The sequence below is a fragment of the Phallusia mammillata genome, chromosome 5 (assembly GCF_965637545.1).
Source record: "Phallusia mammillata chromosome 5, kaPhaMamm4.hap1.1, whole genome shotgun sequence".
In the NCBI taxonomy this organism is placed as follows: Eukaryota; Metazoa; Chordata; class Ascidiacea; order Phlebobranchia; family Ascidiidae; genus Phallusia; species Phallusia mammillata.
The window spans coordinates 7,957,105-7,977,498 of NC_137256.1; the positions used below are offsets into that span (position 1 = coordinate 7,957,105).

The 20,394-nt window shown below is 36.5% G+C and overlaps 2 protein-coding genes across 2 annotated transcripts; both read right to left on the reverse strand.

Annotated features, from left to right (window-relative positions):
* Positions 1 to 3,836: 3,836 nt before the first annotated feature.
* Positions 3,837 to 7,859, reverse strand: LOC145229877 (uncharacterized). The gene is made up of 6 exons (XM_080095219.1): positions 7,587 to 7,859; positions 7,019 to 7,207; positions 6,517 to 6,693; positions 6,077 to 6,267; positions 5,713 to 5,830; positions 3,837 to 4,511 (listed from the first exon to the last, which is right to left on the reverse strand). Exons 1-6 carry the CDS (start codon positions 7,813 to 7,815, stop codon positions 4,336 to 4,338), a joined length of 1,080 nt encoding a protein of 359 aa, XP_079951345.1. The 5' UTR covers positions 7,816 to 7,859; the 3' UTR covers positions 3,837 to 4,335.
* A 2,064-nt stretch (positions 7,860 to 9,923) lies between these two features.
* LOC145228254 (uncharacterized) lies at positions 9,924 to 14,381 on the reverse strand. Its single transcript, XM_080093253.1, has 4 exons — positions 14,288 to 14,381; positions 10,385 to 10,557; positions 10,084 to 10,180; positions 9,924 to 9,937 (listed from the first exon to the last, which is right to left on the reverse strand). The coding sequence occupies exons 1-4, from the start codon at positions 14,370 to 14,372 to the stop codon at positions 9,924 to 9,926; spliced, it is 369 nt and encodes a 122-aa protein (XP_079949379.1). The 5' UTR covers positions 14,373 to 14,381.
* Between the last annotated feature and the right edge of the window lie 6,013 nt (positions 14,382 to 20,394).

The window sequence follows — 20,394 nt, forward strand, 5'->3', positions numbered from 1 at the left end:
ACCGTGCTGCTGCGTTTATGCTCAGCCGAGTCAAACGATAACCTTACAAAATTCAGGTTGAATTTGAACAAAACAATATAACGCATGAATGCTCCAGTGGCGACCAAGAACAATTTCCCTGGATTGATTCCAAACCAATGCAACCTGTTTTTTTAATGAAAAGACGACAACCCGAATACAAAAACAAAACAAAAAAGTTTCATGCCCAGGTGAGATTTAATCAAATCAAAACATAGAAATAAAACAAATAAATATTGAAAACAATTCCAACATATGTAAATGTTTATCTTTAATAACCTTCCTTGGAAGTGTTTTGTTTTTAATGTAACGTTATGTTTCGCAACAGTCTCGCAACAAATTCAAGACTTCTGTTTTGAAGTTAAAATCGCATTACTTTTTATGGTTTAAGTTCCACCCCTGAAAGTCTATTATGGGTTGATGTGTTTTCTTAACACCACAATTAAACCTTCTTTTAACACTAAACAAAATGCCAAGCGCGCATCCAATTTAAGCGAGTGCGCTCTAATGCATCAAAACAAAGACTTCTTGCTTAAAGTTAGCAACTATCTTCCAAACACCAATGCAAGTCCACATCAACATAATGTTGGTAAGAGCCCTGAACAACCTATTTCCTTTATAGTGTAAAGCAGGGGTTCTTAACCTGGGGTGCACGCACCCCCAAGGGGTGCGAGAACTGTTCCTAGGGGGTGCGGGGATGCTGAATCATTAAGGTTGGTTAGGTCTATTCTATTTAAGCAATTACAGAAGGGGGAGCGAAAATTGGTTGGTGATTTGAAAGGGGTGCAGCAAGGAAAAAAGGTTAAGAACCACTGGTGTAAAGGTATAATGTGTAACTCTTAAGTAACGGCAAGCAAAGAACAGCATCTTACTACCAATATTTGTAAACATACAAAATAAGTAAAAACATACACTTAATTCTATGTCAACATTATCAGAACATAAGCACTTACCACAAAATAAGACTCCAAACATAAAGAGGAAAGCTATTCCCACTATTGATAAGCGCTGCATTTCTAAGCTTGTGGCTTCTTACTGTACCAAAAAGCTTTACCCATAAAAGATGCTCTTATAAAAACCTATTATACTGTAAAACAAAACGAAGTTTATACTGTTGAATCACTGTTACAAATTGCTAAAAGCGTATGTGGCAACTTTATAGAAGTACTTGCCTTTTATCAATAGCTGCAATTTTATCTTTCCGATTTCGAAAACATAAAAACATGCTACAAAATCGTAGACGAACGGTATGCTGATACAAGCCAACCGTATGCCGTTAAAACCATCTTTTAGTCTTTCAGGGGGCGTTTGTGGCGTAACAAACGCTGTGTGAGCGAATAAACCCGTGCCGCGCTTTTTTCTCTTGCTTTTCAATGGAGAATGGTTTGTGGTCGAAAATCTGTCTTCGGCAAAGCGTGAGACTCAATAGTGGATCAGGTTGCAATGTCTAGGCACTAATTGCTCATGCTTGTTTAAAGCAGTGGTTCCCAACCGCCGGTCCGCGTAAATATTTTGCCGGTCCGCAAAATATTTTACTTTATGTATACTTTTCAAAGTAGTACTACAAAGTTGTTGGTACCTATTGCAAAGTTGTTGGCTGTAAAACTGGGGTTTCCACTGTTGATATCCGCAAAATTACTCAATAAAGCTTTTGTGACGTTTATGATTGTTTTGTCATAAACTGCGTCTAGCATTCAACAAACAAAGTTATTCACGTTTGAGATGAGATTCCTACTGGCAACTAAACAACAGCAAACATCCCACTAACATTGACTTTGTATGTAAATAGATTGACGTTTTGTTGTTTGAGTGGAGTTGATTGCCGTTTGGTTGTAATTTTTCGTCCTAAATATATAGGCTATGACTAAACCTTGCATTATGTTGCGCAACGACAACGTTGGTGAACAAAAAGCATACAAATATCTGTTGCATTCACTACGATCTTTTGTTGCCGGTCCGTGGAAATTGTTTAGGTTTTTACAGGTCCAGTGGCGTAAAAAGGTTGGGAACCAATGGTTTAAAGGACATAGGGCAAGAGGCTAAACACTGTGGGGTGTTTTGTTTCAAAAGAACTTTCTGTAGGAACGTCATGCCATATCATATAGTCCTTCGAAAGTAAAGACATTCATTGATGCTTGTCACAGCATATTGGGAACGAAAATGTCCGAATGTACCGTAGGTTATATCGTATAATTGTTGCATGCAGACCTGGAAAAACTAGTTGCTCAGGGTATAAAGATAATAACAGACACGTCATTATGTCACCAATAAAAGTAAGGGCTTTACAGAAACCATCACCGAATTTTTAGTGGTTTTACAGTATGTATAGACAAGTCCCATGGTTTTAGCTAACAGTACGGTGTCTCTAATGTGTAGATATAGATATTATATGTATATGTTAATAATATGTTAATATATGTTAATAACATATACATCGCAACACAATAATTTAAGCTTTCAAATCGCTACTTATCACGTTGACTGCCAACTACGAGTTATCTCGTAGTTGCCGAACTAGCCAGGCTTGCCAGATACGAGTTTACTCGTAGTAGACTTATTTGATAGTAACGCACTTAAAACGAGCTGGCGTCCCGAACTAACGTAGTGGATGCGCTGTGGCAACACCAGAGACACCCTACACCAGAATGTTACCTACAAGGTAACTCGTAGCTTGGCACAAGCGAAGAAATATATAAGCAAAGTCAAATTTAATTTATTAGGTAAAAATCTATTTGCCAATTTTAAGCACAACATAGGAATATCCCTGGCAGTCAATGTGTTATTCAACTCACTACCCAGTCAGAATTCACCACTGCATAGAGCTAAACTTTTTTCGTACTTGCAGCAGGGGTCAACCTTTTTTCGCCATGGGCCCAAACAACGATTATTAAGTTACGTGTCAGCAGGCGTTGCTTTTTTTCAACGCATAATTCGGTCCGTTTTAAAAAAAATAAAAATAACCACAAAAACTAGCAAATTTAGAGACCACTACTGCCCGTGGGTGTGTAGGTAGCCGACCCTTGAAGCCTTTAAAATTGTTAATCGGTTCCTAGTTGGTTCTATTTGAACAAGGACTGGTGATGATATGTTGTTTATGGCAAACTCGATATCAACAAGAATGTGAAAGTTTCAGATCTGATACAGTTTTCGGTTTTTAAACCAATGTTTCGATCAAGACTTGTTGATGCGATTTGTTTGTAACAGTCTGAAACGCGTTTGGCAAAGATTATTTCAGAAAAACGATTTTGCTTATGCACTGAAAGCAGTCCATCAACTTCAGACTTATGTTTAAAGTGGTCAATATTTAGAAACTTATTGATCGCATTAATTATGATGTACGATTAAAAAGATACATTACCAAACTTTCACTGTCGCTTTATTGTGTTCTAACTGCCCAGATTTATTCTAGCGGTTCTCAATGACCTGTTTGCACTATGCAGACCAAACCAAAAGAAGGAAAAAAATAAATAAAAATCACTTGTGTATGCATCAGAATGGTCAATTCTCTCAAAAAGTTTAAATTCTGATTGTTTTGTCGAGTTTGTTTGCGCGTTGAGCGCCTACCGTCTGAATGCCTGTTTTTTTATTTATTTTTATTTGTTCACGGTGTTCGAACCCAGGACACTCCCGGGGACAAATCCCGATCAAGGTTTTTTTTTCTGTATATGGGTCAGGCGCGCTAGACCATTCGGCCAAGTTCCTGCCTGTTTGAAAAATTCATTAAATGCTTGTCAAAACTTTAGCGACCACTGGCGGTAAACATACATTTTCATAACCTACCACGTGCGGCTCGTGGAAAGTCAGAACGGTGATTAAATTTACAATTTTATTTATTGTTTGAGTTTTTTTACGTTTTTTTAAAGCATCAAGGCTGGTTTCAATATAATGTCCTGTTTTATAAACGAGTAGAAATATAAGTAACGTACAATTGCAATGTTACAAAGCATCCGTTTACAACGCCATGACTAAAAAAATTCATTTCGAGTTGTATCACAGCTTTTTTAACTTTTTCACTATACCAGGTACGGAACAATTCGAAAAGTTCTCTCCCCCCAAAAAAATATAACTAGCATGCCACAAAGAAAAGCAAATATAAGGGACAAAAACAGAACAGCCAAAAGCAGGAAAACATAACGGCTCCAGCAATGATATACAATATATGGTTTTAATAAAATCTAACCATGCTCCACATTCGTTTATAATCATTATACAATTGTTCTGTACATTTTTACGGTTTGTGATGTCTGCCTATACGCCCGTTTTATGCGAAGAATAGATTGGCGTTTAATGTGAATTTAATGTTAAGGATAGATGTAGTCAAATTTGACGGAGAAAGGTTAATATAGGTAACATAATCAATGCCCATGGTTGAATGCAGGTAGCTCGACTGCATGTAAAGCCATCGCGGCATTCGCACATGTAACTGGTCAGTGTGTTGGTGCAAGTAGCATTCGCATGACACACATCAGGAGTGGTGATGCATTCGTTCTCATCTGAAAAGCAAAAAGCTCGAAAAAGTTTGGCTACGAAAAGTACCGATGACTATTGTTACATCAGTTTATGACATAACACGGTATATAAGTCAAATGAACATTTGAATTAAGCAACAAGAACTTGGTCACATAAATAGCCACAAACGTCATAAACACTCGAAACCCTCATCCCTTTAATATTCGGTTATGTAGATAAAGCGCATTTGTCCAATCAGCATCTATAGGTGATGGTCTCTTGTTTTTAAACTGAACGTCTTTAACACGCTATTTTGTAGTATTTGGTTTACACGCAATATTTTATGCTTCACAAGAACTGCTAACTTGCCGCATTAAAGGTGCCAAGTCAAGTGTAACTGAGAACTTCTTTCGCGAAAATCCCTTTCTCTCTCCTTTTTCAAACATTGCTCTCTCGTTTTCAGTTATATGAAGTGTAAGAGTTGGAGTAAAGGACTCCACTGTGCATTTCTCGTTTAAGTTGAGTATCGCTGTATTTCATGTCTCTTTATTAAATTCCTAAACTGGTCTTTTGCTAAATATATTCCTAACCATATAAAATGCAGTGGCGTTGTACTTTACTTCAGGATAGGCAACTCGAGATATAACAAAATAGAACTCACGTGCGTCCTTAGGCTATCGTGTGAATTAAATGAGACTCATCTACTGGCTGATATTCGTGAGACAAAACATTAGGTTTATAACGACAGCATAAGGCGCAACAACTATCTACCTAAAGTTTTTCGTATATTTTATTCAAACTTGTTCATGTTTTAAGTCGAACCACATAAAAAAACAGTTTTATGGTTTGGGATTTTGAAAAATGGTTCGTAATTTTATATTCGTTGCACGAATTTGCCTCTGCACAGGGTATATATTGATATGTTACATACGACTGTACATTCCGTAGATTGTTATGTCCTTGCGGCAAAACACACCCAGTACAACAAGCATCATTTAAATAACAGGACGCTTGACTCAAAAACGCTTGTCTTTTTTTCGGTGCCCATGCTGTTTTACGAAACCGTTTAACAAAGACAGCGTGATTGAGTGAAAATGTGCATAATTCTTGACTTGACGTATCTGCAAAACTATAGTACATTTAGTAGACAAAACTTTTGAGCCTAAATTGTGGTTTAAGATAGTTAAGCGCACAAATCTGCTGTAAAGGAAAGATCAGGAGAATAAGTGTATTGCTAATACCCACCAGTTGTCACATTGAATGCGGCAATTTGCCTCGACATGGTAGAATGATCGAAGCTTCGAAATTTTGCAGAAACGTTAACCAATGTTGTGCTGTTTTGAGTTAATCCGGTTAACAGAACCTAAATCGATAACAAAACGTAAAACAAACGTCAATGATACCTCTAAGAATCTAAGTTAAACAATAGTGTTAACCTAATCAAAATATATGTTCATTGTATCGTATGTTTCAACCATTTGGACTTTAACAATTAATTTCGTTGGTGAAAGCATTTGCAAGATGACGTCACACATAGTCAAATTATGACGTAATATGGTTTTAAAGTCACTGGTAACTGCCTAAACGCTTTCTACAGTTATGATTATACCGTATAGTCAGGTGAAGCATCAATACAAGTCTCTGCAAGGGTGACGTTAACTTGTAATCCGTTAGACCCTGTGTATTCGAACGTATACTCGACAACTCTTTCTAGTGTAGTTGATGGGAAATAAACTTTGACGTCTACTCCGTTGCTTTCAGCCATACTGGAGAAGTTTACATCTGGCAAGGTTGCATAGTCTACAAACATATTTAATGGATTGGTATGTTTGAAATTAATTTACTTGGAAAACGCCTAAATAAATTTGAGACGTCGTATCTTTTTTGTGTATTGCTTTACCAAAAGCACTTTATTGTTAATGATTACGTCAACAAATGAAAAAAAAATGCGAAAACATAACATTTAAGCCTGTCAAATCTTGTGTCAATCTTTATAAGTTTTTAACTTTTCCTTAACTGATTTTTTATTGCAATTGCAGGCGACTTTACCTGATGTTGTATCGAAAATTGCGTAGTAATTTAAAGGTTGGTTGCCGATATTAGCTTCGTAAACTCGTCTGTAGAACGGCCCAGAAGCGTCACAATCCTGTACCAAGTGGTTCATCCCAATACCGGACAAAGTGTTGGGCTCCAACTGAAATATTTCACGTCCATCGAAACTAATAGCTGTAAAAAGAGATAATAGATTAAAGTAATTTATTGTGTTTTTGTAACTTGTGTTAGATAATCATTTGTGTAAGAGAATCAGTGTTAGAGAAAATCAGGACATATACCGTACGTACAAAGCACATGTTGCACAACCTGCATTACAAAAAATTGCGATGTTTCGGTTTCGACACGTTGTTTAAAAATTGTTTTTATTTATCGTGTGAAATTATGAAATCGATAGGATTCAGCCTGAAATATTTGAGGCGGCTTCGCAAAGTCGAGAAATTAGCAACCATTTAAGCTTTAAAATTTACTGTAAGTCCTAATTAAATTAAGATCTTACAAGAGCTAGTAAATATAACAATGCTTGAAGATGCCGACGATCCGTCAGCCGCATCCAGAGTTGCCGTTACTCCTAAACCATCGTTGCTAAATATTGTCCATCTTCTGACGTCGGAAAAAAGTGTACAATCTTCGTTAGCAAGGTAGAACAATTGATGATCATTGCGAAATTCATATCTTGTTGTGGTAACTGCGTAAAATAATTAAACCATACAACAAATAAAACGTAGTAGTGCAAGACACCTGTGAAGAGATGGGACTTGTAACACTCTTTGGAGGCAGTGGTATATCTGTTTCATTTGTTGTGACGCGGTTGACCTTAAAACTTACTGGCATTACCTTTATCTCGCCCGCTCATTAGGACTGCAGATCATCAGGTTTTACATTTTTTGCGTTTACGTTTTATTCTTGATTTATTGTTCTTGACCAATTGTTGATTTACACTGTAAATTTTATAGAAAAGTAGTGCAATGAACAGTAATGTTTTTCATCTCTTTCTTTGTCAAATTGCTAGACAATGATTTAGTTTAAGTCAGCAAACAGCAAAAAAATACTAATACTTTTCGTACCTTCAAATCGTATTTGACTATCCCGATAATCGACGGTGTCCGAAATTATGAAGTCAGTAACATCTGGTGGTGTTGGGTTATTGACAACTATCTCGTAGTGACCAAAAATAGTGGTTAAATCGGTAAAGTTGGCGTTAAATGTCAAAAGCATAACAGAGTACACGTTGGCGTTGTTGGCGTAGGAGCTGTTGATTCTTTCAAGGATTTGTTCTCTTCTGCTTTCAGCCATTGCAACGCTAGTTGCATTGACAACGACACGACCAAAAATCGACAATCGTTCTATAGATGAAAAAATAAAACCATAAGTTGGCAAACTGTGTCCAAGATACAGATGAATCTGCTTTGGTCCAAGGTTACATGTGTTTCGGTTGGCTGGAGTCGGGGTTACAACTTTGGCCTATTTGGTTTTAATTTACTCCACACAAAGCAGTCCTACGCAAAGTTTCTCCCTTTCGTTCCGGACTCAGTCAGGAGTTACGGCCAATTGCAACAAACCATAGCGACACATGACGGATGTACGCATCAGCAAAAAGATAAACACATTTTGATCACCAGTTCAAGTACTACACCTGTTGTGAAATTAAAGTTGACACCGAAAGGACTCTGTTCTTCCGTGAAATTTACAGAACTGTAAACTTGGGCAACGCGAACTTGAACCTGGTAGTCTGTGTTGGCATCAAGTAATGTTAACCTGCAAAGTATTTATTGTCAAGACATTTAAATTCCAAACCAACTTTTTAAAACAACTGGCAATAAGAAAACACTGTTTCCACGAAGATAGCCCAAAAATGAATCCCATCAAGTTTTTGATGTCAAACCATTCGGAGTTCCTGCCCCCAGTACCTTCTTGACCTTAATGTTACAGACCACGTTTGGACTAATTTCTTTTTGTTGAGCAGCACGCATTTCATGATATTACTTTTTAGAGTTAGACGATATGGCTTCTCATTAAATATATGTAATGTTTAAGTGTGAAATACAAAGAAGACTGATTTAAGCTGATTTTCAAAACTGTTAAATCACCATGCCATCAATTAAAGTTATTAGTTCACGGTATCAACAATTTAAGCTTTGCCTAATGTTTGTCATGAAAAGATAAAATGGGTAAAAGTTAAATGTAGATCAGTTTTATCCTTTTTGGAGGACAAGAAATGAACCTGATCTCCTCTAAACATCGCTTCAATGGCAGAGATTGAACAGACTTTTCCAAATTATGTTTGCAAATAGCCGCTTCATAGATTTTCATGTTACGGGGAAGTCAGTGATGCATAGCCCTACTAACTCCAATAATAAATGAGGTCATAACCTTGAATTTTCAATGGGTCGTAAACCAGGATATCTGTGCAAAATCTGATGCAGATATTGGCAGGTCAAAAGGTTTTTCGTTATGTTTTAAATCCGCCGTTTAAAGATTTTTTTTATTTACTTGCAGACTTTAATTTAGTTTAACTCATCAACTTTTATTGGGTTAAAGCAGGGGTGCCCAAACCTTCGATCGCGATCGACTGGTCGATCTCGGACTGATCTCAAGTCGATCGCGAGGACTGAAGAAAATTATTTAAAATAGTTGCTTTGTAACGTGTGCTGTAAATAGATTACTTTATTGTTTGAATCAATCACATGGATATTTTAATAAGTTCATCAGTAGGCGCTCTGTTAAGTTACAAAAGTAATAGTTGCAGCAGTAATTGTTACTTTGTTCTGGTACTCGCTATGTCTTTGCTAATTTGTATTGGAATGGTAGATCTCGAGAGTTGGACTACCTCAAAAGTCGATCTTGATCTTAAGTTAAAAAAGGTTGGGCACCCCTGGGTTAAAGCAATACCTCTTAGACCTTTTATTCAGTTAAACACAATTGACGGAGATGTGATTAGAAGCTAGAAAACATTGTGAACACAAAGCGGTTGCGCTCCTCAGTCGGCCTTGAAGTACATTAGTACATGATGGTAGTATTAATACGGCTATACTACTGTTAGTAGGTAGCCTACTTCTGCCACGTCACATATTAGATTAAAAATACAAACTTACACCGCAGCGTAAGCAAGCGATCCAGGGGCGCAGATGCAATTCTCCACAACTCCTGTTCTCATATTCGTGTGTCTGACTTCCCATGCAGTCGCGCCTGGCGTCTTTTCAAACATCACCACAGCAAAGTTGGGTTTTGGCAAAACGTAACCGATCGTTACACCGGCAGGGGCTGGAAAGATAATGAGTCATTCGGTGTGTGTACGGCGTAAATAATGGTTCACTTCATGTGACTTAATAAAAAGGAATTGTTTTTATATCGTTTGCATGCTACCATTTACTAACGATTAGATTGTCGTTCTGTTTGTTAGTTCATACTAAGCCCTCTGAAAAACAAAACAAATACTGTTGTCCCTAAAGGTTTCACCTCGTAAATTACAAAAAAATGCCACAAACCAAGTTCATAGTTAGCGCCATTGCAATGGTTAGTGTGTCGAATCTGCACGCCCATGGGTAACATTTATAAGCTTACCAGTGCGCACGAAGTTGCTGGTGCTGTTGACGACCTTTCCTCCAACAGTTACCTGGATTTTTACTTTGTAAACCGTGTTGTTTGCGAGACCGGTAACCTGCAATAGAAATCGTAATACGTGGGAAATCCCCTTCATGCAAAACATGGATTTGCAATTGTGCTGTTCTAGCTGTTAAGCAAGGGTAGTGGTGAACCTATTGAATGTGTCTAGTGTATTTATTTGCGTATGTTGTTCAAGCACATTTGAGCATCGGTAAATTGTTAAATAAACGCAAATATCTGACTTTCAATATAAACTTACAATAATAGAATTGGAGCCATTAGGTATCATCAATGCTTCAAAGTCACTGGAGTTGAAGCGATGTTTCGGTGCGTACATAACCATGGAGTTGTTCGTTCCAGTTGTGTTAAAGACTGCTTCAAAACTAGCGAACGTGACATTTGTCAAGGTTGGCTTGTCGACGGACAGTGCGTCTGCGCAGAAACAGAATAAATCACAAATTCAGAGAAAGTCAAGTAGACTGTGAAATTTCTTAGTCCGAAAATGACTTAAATATAAAATAACGGGTTTCAAACCATATTGACTTTTGCATCCTACCCAACTTATTGATGGTTGGTTTATCATGCACGAGAGGAATCTTTTCAGCGAAATCGAACCTATGGATTTTTAAACTTATTGGTCACATAGTGATCATATAAACCTCAAAATTTGTATTTAACAGACCCAAGTATCATCTAGAGAAGACAAAATAAAAATTATTGCAGTTTCAAGACGACCTAATCGACACTTCCACCTAACATTAAGTTTTACTTTAATTAAGCAGCCTGCCAACAAAAACATTATAGGTGCCCAACTTATCCAAACCTTGACCTTTCAAAAACAAGGTTTAAAAATAACTTAATGGACCTTTTGTATATTAATAGCCTTAGCCAGAAAATGTCCTTAACCCCTTAACGACGGCGATATAATTCAGTTTGGTAAAAAAATATTTGTTACGCGTATTGTAAAGCATTTGGGCAGAAGAAAAAATATTTGCACCCCCAAATTTTTTTTATCGCACGAATTCGGCACATTCGTCCATTAACCCTTTGAGGGTTACTGGTACATACATGTACCACAACTTTGAAGCATCGTAGAAAATTAATTTGTTGATCGATCGATATAATTTTCACACAACCTCTCAATTTGGGTTTAATGTTTACATTTCTATGATTTTTTTGCACTTGCCACCTTCAGATCAGCTGTTTTTGTGCCTTAAAGTAGTCAGTTTTCGGTCATTCTCAAGGACATAGTTGTTTTACTTACTGGTAAGTATACAAAAACATAAAAACAAGTGACTGATAACGTTTTTTATTGTTTATGTGTTGGTTATCAATAATTACTGGTTTTAAAAAATAAAACCCAAGTAAAAATGTAAAAATTTTGGACATACATGTTATGGTACATATATGTACCACCGTCCATTTGGGGAAAAAAGTCAAAAATTTTCAGTTTTGTTAAAAAATGCTGTTGTTTGTTTTTTAAGACCAATTAGAACTACAAAACAGCACATTTAAAGTTTTTAGTATTTTTTATTTGTATTTTAAGACATTTCAGAACAAAAGTGAAAGGAACAAAAAGTTAGTTTTTCCACTGACATATAGCATTGTGGAGGAAATTTTGTTTGGTGATGTTAGCGACACTGAAGATGACCTTGCTTTAGATGCATAAGATGTTAAGGTTCTCCTAAAAGATTCTAAATTGTTGCTGCCAGTTCAATGCTAAATTGTACGGTAGCAAAAAAGCAAAGTCCTAGTGATTAGAAGAGATCTGTAGCAAGTTGAACTTCAACAACAATGAAAATATGAAACCGAGAAATGATCCAATGTATGATAGGGCTTTTAAAATTAGGCCAGTACTACAGCATTTTAATTTATCATTTCTATCAGTCCTATTTTCTTCCGTTGATGAACATGTGATCAAATTTCAAGGGCCACAATTGATCTAGCAAAGTCAATTCAATTGAAAAGATCAACAATATACAAAGTTGTAAGCCTTGCACATGTCAAAAGATTCAGAACAGAACCAACAACAAGTATGACCATTGTGGCACATATCTTTGTTGCGCAAAGGATTGGAAATGCTTCAAACTTTATCATGAAAAATTAGTTTCTGTGCTTGATTTTGTTGTATTTTAATTTTTTGTGACATGTTACCATTTGCTATCTATGATTTCTTCATACAAAACTAGCATTTCCTTTTCATCTCTATATTTTTCTGAAGCTAAGTTTACTGAACTGAAATCCTACACCGGTAATGACAACAACTATTGTTGAAATACCTGCACCATTATTCTATATTTACAAGTTTTCTGGCATTTTTGTATGCTGTTGACTAGGTTTTGTTTGTTGATTTGTATTTACTAATCAATTACATGAAATATTTTTTTTTACAAGTATTTTTAGTAAACAGAGTTTACTTACAGTGATCCTTGAATACATTTTTTACCATAAAAATGGATTTGCGCCAAAATTGAAAAAAAAAATTTTCAAAAAAAAATTCCCCCAGATGGTTGCTGGTACATATATGTACCATGCTCTAAAATAAACAAACTAAGAAATTACAAAAAGTTTTTGGGGGAATACTTTTTTTGACCCATTTTAACTAAGATTTGTTGACTGAATTAAAAAAAGCAGTGCACAAAAAAGTGTGTCCCTCAAAGGGTTAAGACTGAACTAATGCATACATTTCCGCGTATGTATCTCGTAGTTATTCGTACACTATTAGGTTTCAATGAAACGTTTTGTGTTATTACGTAATTATATCGACAAAGACAATATCGAAATCGGTTTATGACGTCACATACTTCTATGGCGTCATAAAAAATTTCAAATGCCGTTGTTTTTTGTCAATTTTGTTTCGTTTAAAACCACTTTGAGATTGCCTTGTCAATACTCGTAACCTACTTTTTGTGCGTCTCTAGTGAAAGCGAAACGAAACGTCTCAGACGCCAGAAATTTTGATATTTTGGAATATGCAATTTTACGAAAAATGCAAAGTAAATACATTTGTTCTAGAACAGGTGTACTAAATGTAACAAGTTTCGATAGTCGAGCCACACAACGCGTGGTGGTAAACCTTGTGTTGGAGACCTCTGTGTAATTGTTCATGAAAACACAGTTATTAACACTCGGGTTTAGGACCATGCACGATGGTTATGACGTTAAAGAGGTGGTGTCAGCAAATAAAATTAAAAAAATAATTCATTCAACGGCCAAGTATTACGCAACCGGTTGCAAAAACTTGCACGTAAACAACGTAAGAATAAAACCACATCAACCGCTTGTGTTTGCCTCAATCTAAACTATGTTTTGCTTCCAAAAACGTGTATTTTTTCTCGGTTAACAACGTAAAATCTTGATTTTACGATGTTTTAGGGTTTTGGTAGTATGACGTCATACAGGAGATTTTCCGTTATGACGTAATTGGTTGACACGTAACTGGCTGTCATTGCAATGCCACTATTTATTATTGAGCAAAATGACAATATGTAGTTGATAAATGCTGGTATAGGACCAGAATATTGTGTTTATGTTTTAGCGATCACGTGACCATTTACGTGTACTTTCGTGACGCAAATGACGAATGGGACGAATTCGGTACACGACATTCACCCCCCATATTTTGTACACCTTTTGAATTTTTTTGAAAAAAATTGCGCAGTAGAATAGCCATTCATCTTGTATGTACACACGATTTTTTTCTTCTCATATAACTGATAAAAATTTAAAAAGTTTGACAGCGAGTTTCATGAAAAAAATTGTTTTCTGCTAAAAAATTTGGAAATACATAAAATTTTAGTTTTTCTGGCTAGGTGGTCAAATGTGATGTTTTATGAATAAGTTGGACGAGACGAATTCGAGACAACCGTTTTCGGCCCAAAAAACACCAAACGCACTGTAAAAATGGCACAGTGTGACGAATTCGTCACATACGGCGTTAAGGGGTTAACTTATTAAAGGCCAAACCAATCCTTTCCATAGGCATAGATCTAAAGATAAACGTGTTGTAGCTTTGCTGAGAGCAAAGCGACGTATGCTAAAACTCCTTAGTTTTATCCTGCTTCAGTAACGTAGTAGGTTTAAAATAACTGCACCCTTATAGCAGCCAAGTAAAAGTTGGCATTAAACCAAGTTTGTAGCACAACACAACATAAACACTCACCACAGCAAGCAAAAACGACTAGAAATGCTGCAACCACCATTGGCAGGCACTGCATGATCATTTTTGTAGTCTTTGACTTTCTCATGTAGCCTATAGGTACCTAAAAAGTACATGTTGATAATATTTGCCCGGTATTGCCATATGCAACCGAAACATATCTTTTGTTTGTTTGTCCATGTACAAATTATTTAGTCAGTTTCAAAACACAAGTTTTAAGCTATACAAGTTGTTGCTTCTTCAAAACAAGCATATGTTTTTTCAATAATACTTCTAAACCATTTATTTTATTGTCAGTTTCTGTCTCTAGTAAGTCAAAAATGCATGCTGGTCTAATTGAATTCAGAAGTCCTGTCTGATCATTTGTGACCTAACAGACACGCGGCTTTTTTTCTTTTTTGCGTTCAGTTGAGAAAAGGTGTGTTGTAGTCAGGCTATCTTTGGCAAAGCAAATGGCTCAACGAGATTTTGGACTACAATGCAAAACGGCCCTTGGTTTGATTTGAAGACGTAAGTAGAAAAGGTAAGGAGGCTTTTTGTGTTGTTGGACCAAAACTTAAACTTTCATGTTTACATCATCAAGTTTGCCAAAAGTGAAAAAGAAGCACATACTCATGCGTACAATTCTCTTTGAAACATACCATTTATGAATTATTTCACTTACCCAACCTTAGAAAAACGCTGTTGTCGTTTTGGAATCAAATTTGACGAAAAAGGCAACAACATATTAATCATACTTAAAGCATACTCGTCCATGAAGGTTAAAAACAGCCACATGCAGTATACGTCACAGTACACCTATGCATTGAATGGCGAATCGTTTTCTGTTCAAACGTTACTGTAGTAAAGGTGATTGTCACGTTTTATGGAATCCCGAGAAAATATGCCATGAGCTTGTCAAGTGTCTGTGGTTCTAAGCGCTCGCCTTACAGAGGACTTTTGTTGTTATACTTTAGCGACCACTAGCTGCATACTTTTACCATTTTTAATACCACATGTGATGCAATATAGAGCATCAGACTTCCCAAGCATCTTTACTTTTAAATTTAGATACATTTTCAAACAAACTCAATGCAGGTAGGCAAAACTGCTTTTTTAAATCCTAGATTAAGCACATTTTTTTGCACAACCAAAAGTAACCTTTAGTTAGAAACCAGGACATAAACTGACTTTGTTCACACGTCTGTTGTTTCCTGCCTTTCGTTTTTATTGTTTCCCATTGTCTTATATTCTGCAAGCGAACAAAGGTGTTTAATTTACTATTGATATTATAACTGAGGGTACGAGTGCCCTAAAATTCCACAGGCTAGATTTGTTGGTTGCACCTTTGAGTTAGACCTACCATACGTCCTCTTTTAGGAGGACATGTCCTCCTTTAAACAAAAAGCAAGTTGTCATCCGAGGACTATAAAAATTACCTAGATGTCCTTCTTTTGGAATTTCCTGTACTTGTATTTGCTAAATCATAAACACCAGTTATGACTTTTAAGATTGTCAAAAATACACCCTCTATTTAACCACCAAAAAATGTTTAGTGCAAGTTGAGGTAATTGTTAAATGAAATTAACAGTTTGTAAATCAGTTAAACTTTATCCAAAAAGGACTAAAGGATTGAATGCGTGGAATTTGTCAAATTTTAGTAGTTATTTTAAGTAGTTACAAATTTTGGAGCTAAGCAACCGCAAACTAAACGCTCGGGTGCTCACAGACAGAATAACCACTGGTCTGTACGTATTTTTTTTTCAAAAGGCTGTACGCATTCTTAAGGCTAACGTAATAAACCGCTGGAACGCGTGGGCGAAAACACATCGTATCATTTTTTTTGGTCGAATGCGTGTAATGCTTTTCCCCCCAAAAAAACGTTTTGAAATAGATCTCAAAATTGAAACGTGGGTGTATTTTGTGGTTCTAGATGGACTTCAATTCGCAGAAATTTACACATTAAACTAAACTTGGTACGAAAACTACCGATACTTGTGGTTTCCGAATAATCCTTTCAAATTCCAAAATATAGGACATATTTTGCCTGCATTTTTCCAAATAAAGTTACCAATGGCGTTTACCCAATTTAATCTGCGTATGCTGTGCAACAAGAGTAGGCAACCTTTTGGACGCCGCGTGCCGTGTACTTTTCGTTAAAATGACAATGACTTCGCATGCCAACATTTTTGTGTGTAATGGTTGTTTTACGTTAGCTCAATTGAATAATATTGAAATAGCAGACAGACTCGTGCGAGGGTTTTAAGACTATTACATCATACCAAGCAATGCAAGAGTTTGGAATCTATAAAAAGTACTTGAATATGAACTCGCAAATCGTTTAATTTAACGTGCTATAAAAATTGCCTTGTGTGCAGACGTTGGTACGCTTGTCAGGGTTTAGGGCAGTGGTTCTCAACTCGTTTTGGGCCATGGACCACCGGCCCAATAAAAATAATATCATGGACCACTTCGTTTTTGAGCAAGATTGAACTACGCATACAAAACAATCATTTGGGCTTAAAACATGTTTCTTTGAAACCGATTTTCAAAAAGTGAGATACATTTATTAACATCTAGCATTTTGATACTCTTTCAACATGTAATATGTATTCATCTCTAGTTTGTTACTAAATTTAGTGGACGTCTTGTGGACCACCAAAAAAGGCTTCATGGACCACTAGTGTTCCATGGACTACCAGTTGAGAACCACTGGTTTAGGGGTTGACCTCTGCAGTACAGAAACCTTACTTTCAAAATGTTTATTCCCACTAAGTGTAGCCTATCAAAATCAATGTAAGTTTGCCAAATGGTTTCATCCTTGTGAGGATAAAATAGTTATGTATTGTAAGATACACTTAGTCTACAATAATTGGCCTGTCTGTAATTTCTCGTTTGATTAAACAGCGCAAACAAATGTTGCTATTTAAAAAAAGACAGCCTTTAAGTTACCTACCGTCGCTTTTGAAAAATGATGTTTATGAATACTACATTTTGCAATAACATGTCGGACATAACGTATTTAAGCAAGGTTATGGTTTGCACGTTTTAACAACTGTGACAATAAAGTGTACTTTGTGGCAGAACGTTGCCAATTATCTCCAGCCGCGATTATCGTGGCGGAAAGTAACTTTGACTTGACAGCACAGCACGTTTATTTCGAGCACTCAAGCGTTATCAAGAATTTGCAATTTGTTTTATCGTTTACCGAGTCTAACAATGTAATGTAACACCGCAATGTGAAGACCGTTACAGGGTAATGCCACTGCCACAGTTGCCCATACAGATATGTTCAACATGGAATTTTTAACAGTTGTAGTATACATAAAATAAGCATATGGATGAAAGTTTTGGGCTTTGTAATGATTTTTTTGCGAATTTTAAATTAATGAGACTTTTCGTAACGTGATCGGTGTCTTAAAAAAGTGTTTGCTGTAGGAGATGTAAATTCATCAAAATCATTGAGCCACCTATCTGTGCCGAGGTAGTTCATCAAAACGATTGTTTTGTTTCCAGGAATCCGGAAACTGTAAAGAAAATAAAGTTGGCCTTACGTTTTCCAAGCAAACAAGTTCAGCAAAAACATAGCTAAAAGTCTAGATAAGTCCCATGTTAATGACAACGTGATAATCTTAATACCAGGATAAGAACGTGACACTGAATATTACATGGACGCCAAAGAAGCAACGAAAAAAGCGAGGCGAAATTGCTTTTGACATTCAGTAACGGGTATTCGGTATGAACTAGCGTAGAAAAATCCCTAACACCAAGCGTGCGGTTTACGGCTACGGTCTGCTTCGAACTAAGAATCGTGGAAAATGATATCGCTGTTTGCAAATTGCCCGTGCAAATGCTGTTTTTTATTATGGCTCTGTACATCATCATTTTTTCCCGTTTGTCTTGTTAATCGTCGAAAAAGGGCCAAATTACAAAAGGTTAAAATTTCATTTGACAAATCTAAAACTATTGGGTCTAAAATGACTTTTTTGTTACTAAAGGACAAATCTTTCAATCTAAAATGACCTCGTTAAGTCTGTAAAGAAGTTATTATCAAATTATGTGGCCCTATTTTGTCAAGCAGCAGAGCAGGGGTCGGCAACCTTTTGAACGATGCTTGCCAATTTACGTCTTTCGTTAAAATGGTAAATGGTTCGGCCAAGATTTTTGTGTGTAATATAGTGGTTTTATGCTAACTGATTTAAATAATATTCAAAAACAGGCATAAACGTACATGTTCGCTGGGGTTTTAGGCAGTGGTAGGATTCTAATTGTCAGCCGGTTCTATTACAAAAGTCATATTTTTCAGCCGGTTCTGTTACAAAAAGTCCATTGACAGTAACGAGTAATGCTAACCGGTTTGCTAAACTCATAAAATTTCGTAGGACGTTCTATAGAACCGGTACGAACCGGCTGAATCCCACCAATAGTTTTAGGTCTATTACAACACAATAAACGCAAAACAAGAATTATAGTAGCTCAAATTATATCACAAGTACTTGAGTTCAAACTTCTGATTTACTTAGCCTGCCATGAATTAAATCACCCCAACTTTGGCACGCGTGCCAGGGATTAACGACCGAAGAGCCCTCACGCACCCTTTTAATCTTATGAACCGTTTTTAGTAGAGCACGTGTAGATTCTAGATCCCGACTAAGAGTATTAAAACCCGTAAATTGTATATACCTTCATTGGGATGGTCATATATTGGGTTATCTACAAACTATGTAAAATAAAATTCTATGTAACAAGATAGGGTTCAAGCGCCACTGTGAATTTTCAAACAATGCGTCAGATGCCCTGGTACGTCAGCGCGTGGGTTTAAGTTTGGCGTTCTGCTCGAATGGGAGCACTTTTTCACCCCGTTTTTATCTGCTGCGTCACCCAGGTTGTCACCTAACTTGTTGTTTCTACAGCGATAACACAACAGGACTTTGCTATGCCTTTTCGGATTTCAGTATAGGTGACTGTTGTCAGCTTAAACCAGTTTATTAGAAACATGATTTAACCGAAAATTAGACTGTGCCTGTCGCGAAAACTACGAGTTAGTGACGACAGAAAGCGGCTTAAAAATCGCGTTACGCACCCAGAAGCTGTTTGTTTGCGGGAAAAGGGTTGTTTAGATTAAACTAAAGGCCTTGGTCATAAAAAATGAGATGGAAGGACAAATTTTGCAGTTTTCCGGCAGTAACCTTGGTGGTTTATGTTTTTTCATCGATAGTTTAGTATCCAATTGTCAATACCAGCACATTAGAGGCTTATGGTTTGTTGTTTTATGTGGTACAAATTATTTGGTCCTTAAAGGATGGGGACTGACAAAACAAACGGAATTTACGTTCATTCTCATTAAAGTGGTTTTGTTTGAAAGAAGCTTGCCAATGTATGACGTAACCAAATGACATTATACGTAAACAAATAGCATTATGACACCAAGTTAACAAACGATAGCGAGAAAGCACACTTTGAGTTGGAACCTAAAGTATGTAGCGTATTGCAGTACAGAACATAGGGTTGCCATACGTCAGGATTTTCCCTGACATGTCAGGGAATTTAGTGTTTAAATCTGCGTCAGGGAGAAATGTTAAAATGTACTTAAAAGTCAGGAATTTAAGAGAACAAAATATATGCTATGAAATTAATGTACCAACAGAAAAAGTTTCTAGTAATTCGCTACAATCGCGTCTATGCCATGAAGCGTGAAGAGGTAAACTGCTGGCGCGCATGTTAACGCACAAGCTAACTGTTTCGTTTTGCAGTGTTTGTGCGCGCGTAACAATACTTGTTTGTTACTGGTTGTCTAACAATACTCCGTTAAATACAAAAATCAAAATCCGCGTCTCAAGAAAACACAGCATTCGATGCTACGTGTGAACGTGGTTAGTTTCATTTGCTTTAACATAAAACTAACTAACAACATAAAGTCGAATGTCGTGGGACAGAAAAACGTTTTCAAAGTGGCATTTTATTTCAAATTAAAAAAGGTGATTCCCAGTGTTTTGTTTTGTTTTTCTATGTGAAATTGGTCCGAACGGTTTTTAGAGTGGTAAAGGTTGGCGACTCCTGATATATGTGCTTATTGTTTTAAGGATAGTAAGAGTAATGAGCTTAGCCTAATAAACTTAACTAAACAGAAG